This window comes from Schistocerca cancellata, chromosome 7 (assembly GCF_023864275.1).
Source record: "Schistocerca cancellata isolate TAMUIC-IGC-003103 chromosome 7, iqSchCanc2.1, whole genome shotgun sequence".
Classification (NCBI taxonomy): domain Eukaryota; kingdom Metazoa; phylum Arthropoda; class Insecta; order Orthoptera; family Acrididae; genus Schistocerca; species Schistocerca cancellata.
The window spans coordinates 466,961,130-466,983,505 of NC_064632.1; the positions used below are offsets into that span (position 1 = coordinate 466,961,130).

A 22,376-nucleotide genomic window follows, 5' to 3' on the forward strand; every position below is an offset into this window, starting at 1 on the left:
ACATTTGTATGATATACAGGGTGTTACGAAAAGGTTGGCCAAACTTTCAGGAAACATTCCTCACACACAAATAAAGAAAAGACGTTATGTGGATTGTCCGGAAACGATTAATTTCCATGTTAGAGCTAATTTTAGTTTCGTCAGTATGTACTGTACTTCCTCGATTCACCGCCATCATTTCATACGGGATACTCTACCTGTGCTGCTAGAACATGTGCCTTTACAAGTACGACACAACATGTGGTTCATGCACGATGGAGCTCCTGCACATTTCAGTCGAAGTGTTCGTACGCTTCTCAACAACAGATTCGGTGACCGATGGATTGGTAGAGGCGGACCAATTCCATGGCCTCCACGCTCTCCTGACCTCAACCCTCTTGACTTTCATGTATGGGGGCATTTGAAAGCTCTCATCTACACAACCCCGGTACCAAATGTAGAGACTCTTCACGCTCGTATTGTGGATGGCTGTGATACAATATGCCATTCTCCAGGGCTGCATCAGGGATTCCATGCAACGGAGGATGGATGCATGTATCCTCACTAATGGAGGACATTTTGAACATTTCCTGTAACAAAGTGTTTGAAGTCACGCTGGTACGTTCTGTTGCTGTGTGTTTCCATTCCATGATTAATGTGATTTGAAGAGAAGTAATAAAATGAGCTCTAACATGGAAAGTAAGCGTTTCCGGACACATGTCCACATAACATATTTTCTTTCTTTGTTTGTGAGGAATGTTTCCTGAAAGTTTGGCCGTACCTATTTGTAACACCCTGTATAGAGTAGAAATTTGTTTCTTATACTATGTATGTATAATTCTGTATTAGGTATGTGACAGTGAATGTATCTGTTGGTTTTTACAAAATGATTACTGCAAAATCCCATTCTATAGTGTTGTCCTTGATTCCTACTTTGTCTTTAATCTGTCTTTATATTTGCATGGAAGGTAAGTTGAGGATGCTATCATTACTGATTGTGCATACAGGCCTGTAGATGGAGTATTGAGTCATCAAAACTGGTTTCAGTATAATAAAAAAATGTCAAAATGATGGCTACAGATGTGTTTTTGTAATGGTGGTTCCTGTTATGTAGTAACATAGGTAAAGTGGAAACTTCATCTGGAGATCTGTTTTATTTATAGGACTTTTCATAGCAGTTCTGGTTTGTGTGTATTACTGAAATGAATAAACTGCAATTCTATCCCAGGATAAATTTATTTTGCATGATTTATTACCAACATAAAATTTGGTGAAAGTTTAAAGAGTCTGCTTCATCATTTTCAACAGTTAAAAATAGTTTGCTGAATTTGTATATGCAGTATAAATCTCTTGTAAATGGTTCACATAAAGGTGGTCACAATGGTACAGCCATATATGTACACATTTTGAAAGCTAGCTCTGTTTCTGATTAATGTGGCTCATTAACAATATGTTCCATATAGATATTAAATTATCTGTGTTCACCATGCAGTCAGTGTTTATGAAGAATGCATTGACGACAGCATATTGTGGAGAAAACACCACTGACTGATAATCACATATGTAGTTATGTAATATAATAGTGTCTGATTTAAGTTTTTCTTTCTTGCAGAGTCTTACACGGATGAGGCTGATGTTGCACATTGCTATTGGTTTTCTCATTGGGACTTTGTTCTTTGGAATTGGAAATGATGCTGGACATACACTAAATAATTTCAGCTTTTTGTATTTCTGCCTTATGTTCATCCAGTTTACAGCTTTCTCGACCATGAGTTTAACATGTAAGTAGACATATTAAAATAAACAATGGAAAATCCTTTGAAACAGATAGATATGCATGTTCCATCTGCAAAATTCACTTGTATAATGAAACAAAATCCCAACATTCAACAAATGAAAGCATGAGATATGGATATTCATCCATCATTAATTTGTCATATTTATACATTCACTTGATTACTCTTCAAAACAAAGCTTCAAAATCTGTAATGTATCAACAAAGTTGTTTCCTTGTCATTTGCTTTAGTAGCTAAACTGCAGTGTTGTGGAATAAATAGCACCATATTACAAATAATTAATTCTTATCTAAACAACAAAAGACTGTTTGTGTCAATTCAAAATAGTCATTCTTACTTGAAGCAAATCATGTTTGGTGTGACTCAGGGCTTTGTCCTTAGACCATTCTTCATCATTGTTGCAATTAACAGTTTGCCACACTATATTTGGCTTCAGTCAGTCATCTTCTATGCAGACAATACAGCTTTAATCTCCACAGATTGAGATATGTCAAGGTTACACCAGAAATCACAGGATACTCTCTCCATAACACTAAACTGGTTCTCATGTAACAAACTACAGTGTAATCCAGAAAAAAGCCATCATCTGTAGCTGAGACTAGCTAAAGGGGTAGAATCAGACTTGTAAAACTGCATGGAAAACACATTGATTTCAAACTAAACTGGGAACCTCACATTAACCATGTCTGCAAAAAGATACCATGTGTGTCCTGTCTCACGTGGAAAATATCTGATCTAGTGAGTAATCCTGTTGATTCTCTCAGTAGGTGGGACTATACCAGGCACGGCCTACATCTCAACAGGAAAGGGAAGGGGAAACTGGCTGGGGTAATAGCAGGAAATGTAAGGGGGAGAGGCACTGCCATGAATGGTAAAATACCAGTGGTTACAGGTGTTGGAGCAGCACCTTTTTTAGGATAGGTAAGACAGAAAGATGTCAAGTTCTACAAGAGGTCAGGATTGAAACAAATCTTCAGTTTAGGAAAGAAATTAAACAGCACAATTCTAGCACATTGGATCACCAATCACAGCTGTCAATTATAAATTTTCACCAATCACCAGAAATTTTATCTCCACCAAGTTGTATCTCAGTCCTAGGTAATTGCATTGATGAACTAAAGTCACCCAACCCAGTTGACATAATCTGCCTCTCTGAACACCATGTGACCACTGGTATAGCAACTAGGCCTAAGCACAATGAGAAACTCAGACAGGAGAGTACTGCAAATGTTAGAATAAGGAAAGGTTCCCACAAAAGTATAATTAAAAATAATGTAAGTATATTTCATCAAAATATTGGGAGTTTAAAGAATAAAATAGATGAGCTTCTGGTTTGTTTAGAAGATTTATAAGCTAAGGATGAAATAGATATACTATGCCTGTCTGAGCATCACATTGTTACTGATATGGATAAGGTAAATGTAAGTGGATATAAGCTCTCTGCACATGTAATGAGAGAAAATATGGAGAAAGGAGGAGCTGCCATATATGTCAAAAGTTATCATTGTGCAAAAAGTATAGAAACAAAAAAGTTTTGTGTAGAGAAACATATAGAAGCATGTGCCTGTGAGCTTAAATTAAATAAAGGCACATTTATAATTGTAACTGTATATAGGTCCCCATCAGGAAATTTTCATCTATTTCTGAAAAATTTGGGCTCCTTGTTGTGCTGTCTGTCAGACAGGGGGAAGCAAATTATTATTTGTGGGGACTTCAGTGTAGATTCTCTGAAAGAGGGTAATAGGAAAAATGACCTTGAAGTATTACTCGGTTCTTTCAATTTGACACCCGTTATTGATTTTCCTACTCGGGTGGTAAAGGATAGCAGCTCACTGATAGATAACTTCTTTATAGACCAAGATAAGTTTAACCAGATAAATGCTCAGCCTGTTGAGAATGGTCTTTCTGATCATGGTGCACAGCTAGTTACAATATATGACATAGCTCCATTTAGCAATACTAAACAGTCCTACAAAGTAGTACGTTCAGTCAACGATTTAACAATTGCAAATTTCAGGGAAAGCCTACAGCAGTTAGACTGGGATGAGGTGTACCGTGAACCTGATGCCAATTTAAAATATAATTTATTTCATGACATTTTTGTAAATGCATTTGAAAACTGCTTCCCCAAGAAAATAGTTAAATATACTCGTAAGAAACCTTGTAACATACCATGGCTTACTAAGGGTGTAAAAATATCTTGTAACCGGAAAAGGGAAATTTATCTGACAGCAAGAAAGAGTAGTGACCCAGAAACTATCAAACATTATAAAAAATACTGTGTTATATTAAGAAAAGTTATTAAAAAATCCAGAAGTATGTGTATCATGTCTGAAATCAGCGACTCTGATAATAAAATTAAAACAATCTGGAATATTATTAAAAGAGAAACAGGTCAACCAAGAGCACAGGAAGACAGTATTACCATCAAATTGAATGAAAACTTTACGAACAAAAAGTCAGAAGTTGAAAATATTTTTAATAATCATTTTCTAAATGTTGTGGATATAGTAGGATCCAGGTGTTCATTAGAAGATGCTAGGCTGTTAATGGAAGAAGCCATACCTATGCAATTTGATACAATTGAAATCTCACCCACTTCTCCCTCTGAAATCAGGAAAATAATAAACTTGCTTAAAAGCAAAAACTCACATGGAATTGATGGCATTTCCAGCAAAATACTAAAAGCTTGTTCTCAACAGATAAGTAAGATTCTCAGCCACCTGTGTAATAGCTCTCTGGAACAGGGCATTTTCCCTGATAGACTGAAATATGCTGTTGTTATACCTTTGCATAAAAAGGGGGATAGATCTGATGTCAACAATTACCGTCCAATCTCCCTTCTAACAGCTTTATCCAAAATTTTTGAGAAAGTAATGTATTTAAGAGTAGCTTCACATATCTGTAACAATGAAGTACTAACAAAACGTCAGTTTGGTTTCCAGAAAGGTTTTTCAACAGAAAATGCCATATATGCTTTCACCAATCAAATTTTGAATCATATGAATAACCAAACACCACCCATTGGGATTTTTTGTGATCCCTCAAAGGCTTTTGATTGTGTAAATCATGAAATTCTGCTAGACAAGCTCAAGTATTGTGGCATGAGTGGGACAGTGCACAAATGGTTAAATTCGTACCTTACTGGAAGAGTGCAGAAAGTTGAAATAAGTAGTTCTCATAATATGCAAAGATCAGCACATTCCTCAAACTGGGGAACTATCAAGAATGGGTTTCCACAAGGGTCAGTCTTGGGTCCTTTGTTGTTCTTAATATATATTAATGACTTGCCATTCTATATTCATGAAGAGGCAAAGTTAGTTCTCTTTGCTGATGATACAAGTATAGTAATCACACCTGACAAACAAGAATTAACTGATGAAATTGTCAATACTGTCTTTCAGAAAATTACTAAATGGTTCCTTGTAAATGGACTCTCACTGAATTTTGATAAGACACAGTACATACAGTTCCGTACAGTGAATGGTATGACGCCATTAATAAATATAGACCTTAATCAGAAGCATATAGCTAAGGTAGAATATTCCAAATTTTTAGGTGTGGCCATTGATGAGAGATTAAATTGGAAGAAACACATTGATGATCTGCTGAAACGTTTGAGTTCAGCTACTTATGCAATAAGGGTCATTGCAAATTTTGGTGATAAACATCTTAGTAAATTAGCTTACTATGCCTATTTTCACTCGTTGCTTTCATATGGCATCATATTTTGGGGTAATTGATCACTGAGGAATAAAGTATTTATTGCACAAAAGCGTGTAATCAGAATAATAGCTGGAGTCCACCCAAGATCATCCTGCAGACATTTATTTAAGGATCTAGGGATATTCACAGTAGCTTCTCAGTATATATACTCTCTTATGAAATTTGTTATTAACATCCAAACCCAATTCAAAAGTAATAGCAGTGTGCATAACTACAATACTAGGAGAAAGGATGATCTTCACTATTCAAGATTAAATTTAACTTTGGCAGAGAAAGGGGTGAATTATACTGGCACTAAAGTCTTTGGTCACTTACCAAATAGTATCAAAAGTCTGACAGATAACCAACAAGTATTTAAGAAGAAATTAAACGAATTTCTGAATGACAACTCCTTCTACTCCATAGAGGAATTTTTAGATATAAATTAAAAAAATTAAATTAAATTAAATTAAATTAAATTAAAAAAAATAAAAAAACCACAAAAAATGAAAAAGTTGTTATATTAACTTAAGTATGTTGTTAAATTAACTTAATTATGTCATGTATTGGAAAATTTGACTCGTTCCACATCTTTACGAAATATCGTATTCATGATCCATGGAACTAGTATTAATCTAATCTAATCTAATCTAATAAATATCTTACGACAGCTTACTTTAGACTTTTTCAATATCACTCATGTCATGTCAGTGATGTGCTACACATTGAGCCAAAGATGCTATGAATAACGTGTAAGGTTTGTCCAAGGGAACACTGATGTCCCCTATTCACTAAGAATATATTGACAGTGATGAATCTTTATATCTAAGCACCATTGATGTATGCTAAAAACAACATAACACCAATCATAACATAATCTGTCATGACACTAGGAACAAAAAGAGTGCTGGCATTGCCAGGCACAGGCTGACAAAAACAGGCAATGCTAACAAAGTGAACAGTTTGAAATTTTTTAGTAAATTGCCACATTCTGCACTCAACACACCTCTTAATAATTTTAAAATTAAGTTGTATAACTGGTTAACAGTGCAAAATCTAGAATGGTGTAATGACAATATTATGAAAAGGATAGATCACTACTCACCATATAGCAGAAATGTTGAGTTGCAGGCAGACGCAACAAAAAGACTAATAAACATATAAGTTTTGGCCCCAAGGTCTTCTTCTGAAACAGAGATCATAGAGACACACATTCACCCAAACTCAGCATGTGAGCTGTGTTTGTGGAAATTCGTATGGGTATGTTGTTTATTTCAGAAGAAGGCCTTCTAGCTAAAAGCTTACATGTTTAGTAGTTTTTTTGTTGTTCTTGTGTACCTGGTTAATAGACTGTTGTGGGGCAAAATGAATTCACTTTATTGCAACATAAAAACTAAACTGTAACTCATATGACTCTGTTAAAAAGCACATCCAGCAACAGAATAAAATATTTACATAAAAACAAAGAGAAAACATAAGTCAGTGACTGCGCCATTGATAATCATTAAAAAATAGTAATCACTAACATGTAGCATTACACCACAGATAACACTGGCAGATATTTAGATCATTAGGGCGAGAGGTGCTTGTTCAACTGGGTGTGCGAACAATGTAGCTTCTGGGATGGCAGTCTTCAGCTTGATAAATGCCAACTTGGCCTCACTATTCCACTGGAGTTCATCTTTTGGCTTCAGTAAACCATGAAAGAGTTTATTCAATGGTACAGCCAGGAGGGCATGATTGTGAACAAACCGATGGTAAAAACTGATTACGCCAAGATATCATTGTAATTCTGTTACTGTCGTAGGCTGCAGAAAATTATGTATAGCTTCTACTTTTCCTTGCGGTCATCTTATGTCTTGTGCATTGATAGTACAGCATAGAAACTGTACTTCAGGTACTACAAAGATGCACTTCGATGTGTTGATAAGCTGAGATTGTGGAGTTACGTTGAATTGGGACACAGAAGATCCGTCACTCAGCTGATGCAACACGATATGAAACATTAGTGATTGTTGACTTCCACATGAGTGACTGTCAGAAATCACGTTGAGGTTAAAAAAGTAACTCATATGGCCGGCCGGAGTGGCCGAGCAGTTCTAGGCGCTACAGTTTGGAACCGCGCGACCGCTATGGTCGCAGGTTCAAATCCTGCCTCGGGCATGGATGTGTGTGATGTCCTTAGGTTAGTTAGGTTTAACTAGTTCTATGTTCTAGGGGACTGATGACCTCAGAAGTTAAGTCCCATAGTGCTCAGAGCCATTTTTTTGTAACTCATATGACTCCGTTACAATGTGCATTCAACAGCAGAACATATATATAAAAACAAAGAGAAAACATAAGTCAGCAACTGCACCAAAGATAATCACTAAAAAATAATTATCACTTGAGCGTGGAATTACACCACACATAGCACTGCACTTCAAGACAGTCCATTCTACAGTTTAAGAGAATTCTTGGATATTACACTTGTAGTGTAGTAATTGCGTTTTAAGATTATTATTGCAATTCTGTAAAGCTAGTTCATGCATGATAAATGAATTGTACATGTAATGTGAACATTAACTAATATAACTAATATAGTGATTTCTATTGTATCGTGTCATCAGTGAAAAACCTGTTCCACTACATATGGTCAATGAAAATAAAGAATCTGAATTTGAAACTAAAGACTCTTGCAGTTTTCAAACTTTGTTTAATCTGGATTAGAAGATTAAATGAATGTAACTTTCTAAAACAATGAACCCTCTATGTGGTCAGTGGCAGTCTATTCTAATTCATTTAATTGTTGTTAGTCCATTCCAAATTTTCTATTGTCTAATCTAATCATTACTGACACAACTCATGTTCTTAACCTTCTAGCCCAGAAGCTTGTGCTGATGACACAAGCATATTAATGAGGGGTCCAAACTCAATCTTTCCAAACAGAGTTCAGATGATGGTTGATCAGGCATAAAATTGGTTTGCAGCTAATAGTTGAAGTCTTAATCTCACAAAGACTCGTATCATGTAATTTCAAAGAAACGGAAATAGCCTGCTAACACCAGAAGTAGACATTAATAGTCATACACTAAAAGAAGTGCTTTGTATAAAATTCCTTGGCATCTAGTTGGGTAACAAGTTAAAACAGAGTTAATACATAGGTAAACTAATTGAGAAGCTGAGTTCAGTATGTTCTGTCTGTAGCAGTATCTCTCATTGTATTGATCTAAAGGCGAGAGTTGGTATATTTTGCAACTGTATGCCCCCTGTTGTTTATGGAATTACCCTCTGGGGTAATGTGCATCAAATAAATAAAATGTTTATTCAGCAAAAGTGAGCAGTGATAACATTGTGTAAAGTAGACAACTGTACATCTTACAAAAGCCTTTTTAAGGATCTTGTGATTGTCACACTCCCTACCAGTATATTTACACCTAAATTGTCTTTGTTGGTCTTAATAAAAATCCACTTCAGCAGAACTGTGAACTACACAATTACTGTACAAGGCAAAAAAATAGTTTTCATGTAGACTTTGCCTGCTTGCCTAGAGGTGTGAGTGGATTCATGTACTCCACATTAAACATATTCAATGAGGTGTCATGTAACAAAGAAATATCTGAGAATCACAACCTGTTCAAAAGAAAATTAAAAATGTATGATGGCAGCCACTGTTTCTGCAAATTATTTGAATGTTTAGATTCAGGGGTTCAGAAGTTTTGTTAAATGTGTGGGAAGTAGCTGTGTTCACTGCAAAACTGTACAGAAGTAGTAATTTACTGTAAACAGGTATCAGTAAAGATGTTGATAACTACTTTATTTGAAAAACACTGAAGTAATCAAGCAGATCTTAAGCTACCAATCAGTGTGTCACTGATGATCTAGAAGGTATTGACAGGGGTATGGAGCCATGTCAGCTTCAGTGCCATGACCAGATGCACTAAGTTTCTCAGTTGAGGATCCTTGGCATGAATAACACATGTATGGGGAGTATGGTAAACTGATCCTGGTGCTCTTTGAACCATGCACATTAACCATACACATGCATTGTGAGCTGTGTGACATGTTGAATTGTCCTACTGGTAAATGCCATCATACTGAGGGAAAACAAACTGCATGTAGGGGTGGACATGGTCCTCAAAGACACATATGTACTTGTGTTGATTCATTGCGCCTTTCATAATGATGAGATCACACAAGGAATGTCACAAAAGATTTCCCAGACTATAATGCTCCCTCCTCCAGCCTGGACCCTTCTGACAGTTGTTGAAGGGTGTTTACTTTCAAATGTTTTATGCCATACACACCTAGGACCATCTGTCCAGTGGAGCAGGAAATGCAATTCATCTGAAAATACCACATGCCACCACATAGTTGATGTCTAGATGCAGTATTGGTGTGCAAATTACAGCCTTTATCACCAGTGAACAGCAGTCAGCATGGGTGCATGAACCAGAAACCTGCTGTGGAGGTCCATGCACAGCAACATGCCTTGAATGGTCATTGAAGAGACACAATGGTAGCTCCTTGGTTCATCTGCATGGTCAGTTGCTCAATAGTTGCATGTCTGTTTGCCTGTACACATCTCTGCAGCTGTCATTCAGCCCTGTCATCTATGGCCTGTGGTGCACTATAGTTGCATGGCACAGGTTTGGATAGCACCATTTTGCTGTGCATGATATAGTTTAACTAGGCCATCATGCAAACTTAGGGATTTTGGAAATGCTTCCACCTTTGGTTTGAAAGTCAGTGATCATGTTCTTCTGGATATCACATGAATTACTCCACTTCTGCATTACAACAATGACTGCACTGTTTCCAAGCACCTACTAACACACTTTTGAGCTGTGTGACCTGTTGAATTGTTGTACTGGTAAGTGCCATCATGCTGAGCAAACACAGACTGCATGTAGGGCTGGAGATGGTCCTGAAAGATAAATACATACCTGTGTTGATCCATTGAACCTTTCATAATGATGAGACCACACCAGGAATGCAGCTGGAGCTGCCACTTGCCATCTGTGAGTTGTTATTGCAAGCTGACATTGAATGTATATTACTGGTCACATTATTGTGACTGGACTATTTATGACTGAGTAGGCAGCAGCTCATTTCAAAGTAGCAGCTATCTTTCTGATGCATTTTATTAAGTTTGGCTAACATAAGCAGGAATGGCATTAAGGAGGTTAGTAACAGTTTATTAATGTTTGACACGAAACACTTATCTAATCTTCTGAAAATATGTGTGTATTACCTTCTCACCTGTGTGGCTTTCTAAACTCTGCATTAAGATGTCCCACAGAATGCTTCATTCAGTGTTTACCATTACACTTCAAGAACGACATGGTCTTCACACTGGTCAAAGTAGCATTCTCATAAATGTTCCTGATGTCATCCTCCCTGTTATTTCATAATCTTTTTTTTTTTTTTTTTCAAATATCTTTCTTCACAGAGCTCAAATCACAGGTGACATCACTGAACCCTGGGCTTTGATGGGAAACCGTAGTTACCTGGTAATTCCTTACCAAAAGGTTCATTAAAAGTTCTGAGATTGTCATCCCATGACTACTATTCAACTACAAGACCATAATGTCTTCTCAAAATTTTCCTTCGTACACTTAGCTTACACCTTACGCCCCATACTATCCACCTGTTTCTGAACTTCTGGGGTTGTCTGAAAGCAACCAGGCTGAATGTATCAAACTTAATATTGCCTCTGGATCATTTTGATGATTTGGAAGGCTTGGCTGCGATCCAGTCCTCTGGTCTGGCCAAGATTACTACAGCAGGCTGCAACTCATAAAACTGCTAATGCATCTTGCAGTATTGCCAAATCAGCTAAAAGTTTCAAGATAAGCTGCACTTTAACCATTAGTGCATAGTGGTAGTGACAATTACTGCATTTCCAGAAGTGACTAGCATCATTTCTGAAGTGAGCTATACTACAACATCCCTCGGGAAAATAATGCTGATATTTCCCACACTCACTGCCATTCCTGATGATTCTGCATCAGTTTGCACACTTGTTCATTGTGACAGTGAAGATAGTTAAAAAGTTTCTCTCAAAGAAAGGTTGACACATAAGGAATTTCTAAATTTAATTTTTGATAAAATTGTTTGAAAATAATAATTATTTAGCAACAGTTGCTTTATGTAATTTAGGTGCAGAAAATTATTCATAAAATATTACATTTACACACTTTATAAGAACAATTTATTTGATCTTAAATGTCAACTGGTGAATATTTTAGAATAGAAGCATACATTTACTGCCACAGAAACTGACATTAGATTAGTTCAGAACAAACATTATATATAACTAATGTTACTCTTAACCAGTAACTGCACAAATTTACTGATAGCTTTGTAAAAATAGATACTAAAACTTATCTTTGTAGAATAACATTGTTGGGCTGTGTTTTCTCACTATAGCAAGTATTATCTGCTAGATATGGAAATGCTACTGTTTCAGTAGATGTAAATCACTATAAATCAATTTATGTAACTTTGAAATTGTAGAGAGTAGTATCATAACTATTGATTTAGCTAATCTGAGGAGCAATCCATCCACATGTTTTGTTTCTCACTCTCATGTTAGTTTCCTGCCAGTAATAAATAACGAAACCCTCTGTTTTCCATTATGAAGATAAGGCTCATCCATTCAATAACAATGCCTTTAATGCTGTAACACTTCCAAATAGAATTTTGTGGCCAAGGCTTTGGCAAGGTCTCAAAATGTACAACATGTAATTCATGATGGTAATATCATTTCCTGAAACCTACACTAACATATCATTTCCATTTTTGTATTGTCTATAGGACATTATTTGCGCAGTCACTAAATTATAATTTGAGAAATACTTAGTAGACTTATTTTTGAAACACAAAAAATGAAATAATATCAAACTTTTCCTAGAGAATCAAAGCTGAATTGGACTGTTGCCCAGTTGAGGAAGTTAAAATTCTGCTTGGTATATCCTCTCCTTCTGTTGATCCTGCAGCAGCAAATTTGATGTCTCCTTTTCCTGGCGAGGCACCAGAGGACATAACTGCATGTCTTGTTGATGTCTCAGCTGCAACCAAGTTGGGCAGTTGGTGTGATGAAATTTGATTTCATATGACCAGTATGCAGCTGATTGGAAAGGCTAAAGCATAAGTTACTTAGCATGATATGTTGCGGCGTACACAAACATTCAAACAGTCACCTGAGAGACGATGACAGCAGTATTGTAAGCAGAACAGTACTCACTTCTTTAGGGGAAATTGAATACATTTACGCAGAAGCATAATGTGTCCTTTGAGTCATTATGTGATAGGATCCAAATGATCAAAGTCCAGTCATGTGAGCTAATGTAGAATAAGGAAGACATTAAGGTGTTATGGCAAGAAGCCAAGAATAGGGCTCTTGATTTATTTTTGTGCAGCATTCCTACCAAAATGTTGGGCTGGAGAGTCCATCTGATTTGGCCACATTTAATATGATCGCCACACAGTTGGAAGAGATAGATATAAGTGCTGATCAACAAAGACTGAGACTGACTTTTTCCTGTAGCTTCCATGATAGTTTCCAATTTGTACCAAGAATATATGAAAAGAGTGGCTTTATGTGTATGGTGTCCATAGGCACCATACTTGCATATTAGTAGGTTGGTAGTAATGCTCTATTCTCTAGACACTTATTGCATTTCACGTATCAAACAATGGAGGTGATGCGAGAGGAGCAGTATGGTGCAATAAAATCCTGTGTTTGTTTAAACTATACAGCCACTGAAACTTACAAAAATCTGCAGCAAACATATGGTGAAGATGCAGTACCTCATGCAAAAGTGTTTAGGACTTCAAATGCGGCCAACTTGTCTGTGTTAAGCAAGGTGGGATTGGTGTTTCGGCTTCTGCTGTGAGCGAAGTTAATGTCAATGTAACTGCTGTGATTATTTGTGAGGACTGGCAGATAACATTACTTAATCTCAGTGAGATGTTGAGAATTTCATATGTAAGTGTCTTTATGATTTTGTTGATCATCTCCATATGTCCCATGTTTGTGCTCATTGGGTGCTGTGTATGTTGACTCCAAACAAAAGGCTTTGCGAATGGAGACAACTTGTGAGGTGCTGTCTCTCTTTGGTGATTGAGGGGATGCATTTCTGGAATTGGTGATGAATCATGGGCACATCATTATGATCCTGACAGAAAACAAGTGAACACAGTGTGGAAATCGCCAGGTTCTCCGACACTAAAAAAAGGCAAAAGTTGTTCCATCTCCATGAAAAGTGATGGTAAGCACATTTTCTGATTCTCGTGGAATGATTTAGCAGCATACAGTTTTCCCTTGCACTACTGTTACAGCAGTAGACTACATATCAGTATTAGCTAAACTGAGGAAGCACATTGCTGGGAAAGAACCAGAACTTTCTTGGAGTGTATGGCGACTTCATAATGATAGTGTGCTGCTTCATGTCACAAATCAAGTCACACAGTTTCTGGAACAGTTTAACATTGTGTATGTATGGCATCCATCCCTGATCTTGCACCCAGTGATTATTTTTTTTTTTCCTCACTAAAAGCAAGACTTTCAGACATTTGATTCAAGAACTCTGAAGCAGTGCTCAAGAAAAGTGAGGCGATTCTCAAGGTCCTGATAAAGAATGGGCTGTACCATGTGTTCAAGAACTGATAGAGATGCTATAAAAAAGTGCATTCAAGTAGGAGAGAAGTACTGTAATAAACATCTGTGAAAAAAATGAATCTAGTCTTTCTTGATTAGTTCTTGTATAGTGACTAGGGGGTTTAGTGACTGCCATGTGATTGCTTCAGTAATAAAAGCCACAGGTGTGGACATTAGGGCCATGTCCAACAGCATTATCATAGCCAGAATGCTACAAGTGTAGACAAGTGGGTCAAAAACATGGAGGTGTGGGAGTATACAACAGCTAAATCAGTATCAGCAAAAGCATTCATTAAATGTCAACAGGAACATGTCATCCAAAGGAAAATGTTCTTGATAAAGTGTAGTTCTGCATGAGTAGATGCAGAGACAGAATGCTGCTTGTGTAGTTTCGTTGGTGGCAAGAAACATAGGTTTGTAGTAGATACAGGGGAACATGTAATGGTCATTGCACTAGATCTCTTGGGTAGAAAGAGACAATGGTCTCTGTGTTACAGGTTACATGGAATTACTAATAATGATATAAGTTCATTGGAGGCACCACTGCTCAAATTTGGCATTAGTGCTGAGGCATTTTTTTGAGCACTGGAGATTTTTCTACAGGTTGGTAGAGGGTATTCTGCAAATGTTGGGTTTGATTTCCTTATTAAACATCATACTGAAATAGATCTTTCATGGCATACAGTTGAGCTTGAAGGGAATTTTTTTTTTTTTGCTATGTGATTTGCATAGCATATATGCATACTAAAGATGGGTTCCCATTATAGTGTATTGTCAGTGAAAATAGATAGGTCTTTGTGGTACAATGATACTATGTGTGGTTGAGCCACTGAAAATAATTGGCATTTAGATGCACTGCATTGTTTTGTACACAGAAGCATAGCACGCATAAGTAATGTGAATGATGAATGTATGGTTCCATTCAGCATAGAAAATTTTGGTATGGATGATGCAAAAGGCTTAATGTTTGCCATATTGGTTGTTTTGGATGAAGAAGGTCTTGTACTTACCACAGCCACAAGCATACCACTAATGATTCCACATAACATTAGAAAGTGGATCACCTGCATAGCAGTGACCGGAGAGCAATGGAAGCACTAATGTTACAGTTTGTTTAACACAAGGTCTATTACTTGTGACCTTGGTTACCCAGCACTACATATCAACAGGAAGTAATGCTCCACTTTAGAGAAACCTGTATTGTATACCAAGGCAATTATAACCACTCATCAACTGACAGTTGGTAGAAAGTATGAGAGAATTCAATTATAGTTCCTGGTGGGCACCTGTTGTCCTGGTTCTGAAAAAATTGATGGATGCCACCAAAAAATGCCATTTTTGTTGCAGCTATAGATACCTGAACGATAGAACCACCACTATCGCCTATCCATTACCTAACACCATGGAGATGCTTCATAACTCAGGCAGATGCAAATACTTTTCTACAACTGATTTGTTCAGTGGTTACCACAGGCTGGAGATAGTGCAAGACAATAGAAGTAAAATAACTTTTACAGTCCCATGGGGGCATTTTCAATATCACATGAAGCTATTCGGGCTTAAAATTGCACCAGTCACATTCCAAAGTTGCTAAATGTATGGCCTAAAATCTGGAAAATGCATATCTCAATGATATTATAGTTTTCTTGGAAGATGTGAATGAATATGTAAAATGGTTGGAGATGTATTTAATAGACTACGGGCAGTACATCTTATGCTAAGCATTGAAAAAGGTAATTTTGCACTGAATCAGGTCAAGTACCTGGAACATGTTATTAATGAAGAGGGTGTATGAACTGATACTTGTTTAGTGTCAGCAGTCTTAGAGTTTTCAGCCCTTCAAAAAATGAAATGGTTACAATCATTTCTGGGGTATGTAGCTATTACCATAAATTTGTTAAAAACTTTGTGTGAATTGACCATCCATTATTATCTACTGAACAAAGTGTTAAAATCTGAATGGCTGCTGGAATGCGAGTGTGCCCTTCTGGCATTAAAAAAAGCATTAACCAAAGATGCGCTACTAGTGTTTCTTGATTTTGACAAAGAATTCATGCTTTCCTGTGATGCTAGCAATAGTGCTCTTGGTTGCATTCTCAGTCAGAATGTAGATGGCAAAGAGCATACTATAGCATAAGCATCTTGACAGCTAAACAGAGTGTTAACACAATTACTCCACCACAGAGAAGGAAATGTTGTCAGTGATTATGGAACTACTTACTTTTGATGTTAAGCATACAGACAAAAAGATGATGATTCATTATGTTAACAGCCAACATACAGACTGGGACACTTATCTCGAATTTGTGGTCGGCATGTACAATTCTAGGGTCCATACTGGAACTGGTCTCTCACCTTACAAGATTGTCTACTAAAGGAATATGCCATCTTGCTTTGACCTGGCACATTGAGTCAGTGAAAGAATTTTCAAAAAGTGTATGCTAAAGAAAAAGCTTGATAAAGAGGGTCAGTGTGTAAAAAGTGATTTTCTTTTTTTATATAGTAACTAAAACATTTACTAAAACTATAAACTTTCAGAACAGATGTAGCCTTGCTTTATTTCTGTAAACATATATTTTATAGAGGCACAGCAGATGATAAAAGAAGTCTACATGTACATCTACACTCTGCAAACCACTATAAAGTGTATGGCAGTGTTTTTTCCTATGCCATTTGTGTGTGGAGAGTGAGAAGAGTGACTGTTTAAATGGCTCCATGTGTGCTGTAATTAATATAATCTTGTCTTCATGAACTTATATGAGTAATAAATAGTAGGTTGTACTATATTCCTAGAGGAATCATTTTAAGCAGGTCCTTGTGAAACTGTCAATAGGATTTGTCAGGATAGTTTAGTTCAGTTTCTGCAGCATCTCTGTGATATACTCTCCCATGGATCAAACAAACCTGTGACAATTCATTCTGCACTTCTTCCTGTTTTATTTGGTGTGGGTCCGGCACACCTGACTAATATTCTAGGACGGTTCACACAAGTGATTTGTAAGCAACCTCCTTTGTAGACTCTTGCATTTCCCCAGTATTCTGCCAATAAATCAAAATCTGTCACCTGCTTCACCCACAACTGAGACTACGTGATCATTTCATTTCATGCCCCTAAAAAGTGTTACATCCAGATATTTGTATGAGCTGACTGATTACAACTGTGGCTCATTGATGCTGTATTCACAGGATACTGTGTCTTTTCAGTTTGTGAAGTGCGCAATTTTACATTTTTGAACAATCAAAGCAAGTTGCCAATCTTGGCACCACTTTGAAATCTTATCTATATGTGACTGAATATTTATGCAGTTTTTTTTTCAGAAAGTACTTCATTACAGATAACTGCATCATCTGTAAAAAGTCTGAGATTACTAGGTCTGCAAGGTCATTAATATACAACATAAACAGCAAGAATTCCAACACAGTTTGCTGGGGCACATATGTAGTTGGTACATCTGTTGACGACTCTCCATTCAAGATAAAATTCTTTCGCCTGCCTACCATAAAATTCTCAGTTCACTCACAAATTTTGGTTGATACTCCATATGTCCATAATTTTGACAATAAGTATATATGTGGTACTTAGTCAATGGTTTTTAGATATCAAGAAATAGTGCATCTACCTGACTGCCTTGATCAAAAGTTTTCAGTATGTAATGTGAGCGAAGTATGAGTTAGGTTTCACATGACCGATGGTTTCAGAATCAATGCTGGTTGGCATGGAGGAAGACATTCTGTTCATGTCTCATTATGCTTAAACTCAAAACACGTTCTAAGAGTCTACAGGAAATCAGTGTCAAGGATGTTGGGCAGCAGTTTTGTGGACTACTTTTTCTAACCTTCTTGTAAATGCTTGTGATCTGTGCTGTTTTCCACTGAATAGGCACAGTTTTTCGTTTGAGGGCTCTGCAGTAGATGAAAGATAAAAAAGGGACTAACTCAGTTACAAGTTCAATATAGAATCTGATATGATTCCATTGGGGCCTGGAGCTTTGTTCAGTTTTAATGATTTCAGCTATTTCTTGACAGCACTGACTCTAACACTCACATACCGGTACTCATCTTTTCAGTGCTACAAGGATTAAGTTGGGGCAATTCTCCTGGGTTTCCTTTCTAAAGGAACATTTGAAAATTGTGTTAAGTGTTTCTGCTCTTGCTTTTTATCCCCAAGTTCAGTTTCTGCCTTATCCATGAGCGACAGGACACTAACGTTGGTGTAACACCTTATACACATGACCAGAATTTCTTTGGGTTTTGTGAAAGATCGTTCAACAAAATTCTCCTGTGGTAGTTATTGAAGGATCACACATTGCTATCTTGACTGTCAAATGTGTTTCACTCAGTATCTCTCTATCTATAACCTTATTCTTCATTTTACACCTATCGTGCAGTAATCTTCGTTTCTTCAGAAGTATATTTACAATGACTGCATACCGTGGAAGGTTCCTATCATTATGGGCTCTTCTACTTGGTACAAATCTATCCAGTGCATGGTCAGCTATTCTTTTAAGCTTGAGCCATACCTTCTCTACATACTCCTGTCCTGGGGTAAAAGTTTGGAGCTCCTTATTGAGATATGACACTACTGCTTTTTTATGTAATTTATGAGACATTTATATCTTTCTATTTGTTTTAGCTGTCCTTTGTACTTCGTTAATTATTGTTGCTACAAATACCTCATGGTCGTTGATATTAGTTTTGATGTGGACATCCTGAAAGAGGTCAGGTCTATTTGTTGCCATTAGATTTCCACCATGAGTGGTGTTTTGAACTATCTGTTCTGAATAGTTTTCAGAGAAGGCATTAAAAATGTTACAGGATGTCTTGTCATGCCCACCACTAACAAATCTGTAATTTTCACAGTTGACTGTTGGATGACTGATGTCTCCACTGTCAATTACAGTATGATTGTGGAACTTATGTACAAAAAAAAAATAAAATAAAATAAAATAAAAAAATAAAAATAAAAATAAATAAATAAATAAATAAAAACTGAGATTTTCTCTAGTAATTTTGATAACTTCACAAGTTGAGACTGGTCATCGATAGAAGGATCCAGTTACCATTTTATGCCCACCCCTGACATGGAGTCTTGCCCTAACAATCTTCACTGGATTTGAGTGTCTTATCTACTGCACAAATACATCACACCCATTTCCCATTAGCCTATCGTTTCAATGTACACTTACATTTTCCAGAAAAACTTCATTGCTATCAGCTTCAGGTTTTAACCAGCTTTCTGCATGTTGATTATGGGACCCTTTCCTGCTTTTCAGCAGAGCTTCAAACTCTGGCACTGAGCTGCAAATGCTTTGGCAGTTAACTACTAGGATTTTAATACTCTCACCTGCAGGCTGGGCAAGGGACATTCTTTTGGATCTTATGCTAATACTTCTGGATCTCCTACCTGGGCAGGATGGAGAGTTGCCTAACTTAAAAATTGTTGCATACACTCTACACAAAGTCAGCTACATGGGTAGCAGTTTCTGATGTGTAGTGCACAACTGACCGATTTAGAGGGACCCTACAGTACTCAATCCTATTGTGCATGTCCAGGACGTTGCAGCCTAGCTTGTCACAGAACATTCACAGTCTCTGGTTCAGCCCTTCTAGTTGACTCAGAACCAGGAGGCCACAATTGATTCAGGTGACAATACTGCAAATTATGAGCTTCATTGAAACTCCATGTACGAGGCTTGTCTTCTCAACCTTCTGTGCCAGTTACTGGGATGATCCAAGTATGACATCAGAGCCCAGATGACAGGTATTGTTTGTTCAAATGTGCACCAAAGTCTGCAGTTGGTTGCACCCTATTCTCTCAATGACTGTCAGAATAGTCTCTTCCACATGTTTCCAGGTGCTCATAGTGAATGCATCTGGTGTTCCTTCCTATTCCTTGCTGCCATTTCCCTAATGACTACCATTATTCCCACATGTTTGAACTGCTGATGATTAATATATTTGTACTGTTTTGTGTTTGCCTCCTCTTGACACAGGATAAAGCAGATTTCTCCAAAACAGGCAAAATGAGTCCAGCTGGCTTAGTTTCAGCTTCAGTGAAAGACAATATCTCGAACTTTTTGTTTAGGGTGATCGGTATAACATCTTGAGTTCTCCCTGGTTCCCATGTACTGTGTACAGCACACTGCTCACAGTCAAGTGGACAAATAATGACAGATCCCTCACTTCTTGCAGAGGAGACATGATCTACAGACAAGGATAGTACTTTGGAACCTTTGGTACCTCTGGTGTATGACTCTTGACAACTTTCCCAGCACACCAGTTCACAGCAATTGCCAGTTTGACAGTAGTTAGGGTAATCTTCAGCTGCCTATGAACATCAACTAACCCATCCCATGTTCAAGAACATAATTCACAGTGGTGCTGAACTGTGACTTCTGCACTGTTTTACAGGACAGTGAATAAATAATTTTAAATTAAGCCTGCTGCTTATCTTTTAATCTGGTGAGCTATAAATATTACTAATTTCCTTTAAGAACAGGAGCAGTTCATACGCACACTATGTCCATTAAGGCAACAGGTAAACTTATGATCAAAATTAACACAAAGTTCATTTAGTATTTAGCTCAGTCCTTCCCACAAAACTGCTTCACAAGGGAAGGCTTTGCAGATACCCCCACTTAATTCGCTGTAACATCAACCACACCATTATTTGAAACAAATTATGGAAGTTCTGTAGTTTTCTATTCTCATAGTAAATTTGTACAGTTAATTGTAATTATATTTAGTGCATATATGATTTACTAAAATATGTTTTTCTGTTATCAACAGTTCCTTTGGAACTACCTGTTGTTGCCAGAGAACATTTCAATCGTTGGTACTCTTTAGGATCATACTATGCAGCTGTCACTTTAGCAGACATTCCAACACAGGTTAGTGTGAATAAGCAAAGACTACAAGTAAATACACGTAAGACAAATCAATGTTATAAAATTTCTGAGTCCTTCACAGCCAGTTATGAATATGTTTTCTTGTTGTGCCTCTCTCAAGATCTTCAGCTCACAGTAATTTAATGATTTTTCGGAATTTTCACTAGCATGAATGGCTAGTATTATCAAAGATTCACCTTCCATTGCTGGTGGCAAACAGGAGTTGAGCCAGTAGCCAATGGTTACGTTTAATTGCCATGCCAATATCTGATGGTTTCTAACTGGTTATTGCCACTGTAGATTTCCCTTGTTGCCTGCAATGGTTATTCACTACAATAGGTGAATCTAGACTCAGTTTGTCTTGAGGATTTCAACTAGCTTTTTGTAACTATTGTCATGTTCATGGATTTTGATAGCTTGTCTAAACAAATGGATGTGGTAGTTATTATCCACTGTGGGATCCTGTATGTTGACTAATTTTGGTATATGGTGTGTCTCACATAGTGTGTAATCCTCCACTGACAATTTCTCCACCTGTTCCAACTTGAAATGATGTTATGCTCTATGATACTGGTGTAGACAGATCTTCTAGTCATTACAACATGAATGTATTCACATGCGCACAGAATAAATGTATACAGTATACACTTGCAGTGACTGAAGTATACTGCATAATGTATACATGTGGAAAAGTTTACGTTGGAATGACTGAATGGTCAAGCAATACCAGGATCATTTTACATAAATTTCATTGCAAGTTGGGACAGACAGAAAAATCAGCCACAGTGCAACATCAGCTGTGTGAGACCAGCAATGTAATAAAATTCACTGACATACAGGATCTCACAGTGAACAAGAACTAACATGCCTGTTTGTTCAGGAAAACCACCAAAATTCACAAGCTTCTGATAGTTTCATCAAGAAATAGGAAAGACTCAAGCTAAATCACACCTGGATTTGCCTGCTGCAGCAAAAATCCATTGGAAGAAACAAGGGGAAAACTACATACTTCTACTAGCCACAAGCTCAACTCTAGTCTGCCATGAGAACTACTGAGTGGTTCTTAATAATGGAAGTCACCTGTGATAGCAAAACACCAGAAAAAAACCATAAATGACCTTTGGCCAAATATCCCAAGGTGAGTGCCATCAAAACTGTGTCAATAAACGTAACAGAATGGCTGTATTCAAAACGTAACAGAATGGCTGTATTCAGGGAAAACTACAAAGTGAGATATTTCTGAAGTAATTATTTTTAAAAATGATACTAAATGTATATAAGCATCAGGTGATACATTATATAATATATTATGTATCTTTTTGAGGGGGATAGGGTTCCAGTTCTGAAAGAGGCAATCGTAAGTGG

The 22,376-nt window shown here is 37.0% G+C and overlaps 1 protein-coding gene across 4 annotated transcripts in view; it reads left to right on the top strand.

Annotated features, from left to right (window-relative positions):
* The window catches only part of LOC126092425 (ATP-binding cassette sub-family G member 1-like), a 325,835-nt gene that overhangs the window by 299,375 nt on the left and 4,084 nt on the right, over positions 1-22,376 (top strand). For all 4 annotated transcript variants that reach the window (XM_049908016.1, XM_049908018.1, XM_049908020.1 and 1 more), the window contains 2 exons: positions 1,592-1,760; positions 20,914-21,014. In XM_049908016.1, coding sequence (XP_049763973.1) covers positions 1,592-1,760; positions 20,914-21,014 — 270 coding nt within the window. The remainder of the gene's footprint in view (positions 1-1,591; positions 1,761-20,913; positions 21,015-22,376) is intronic.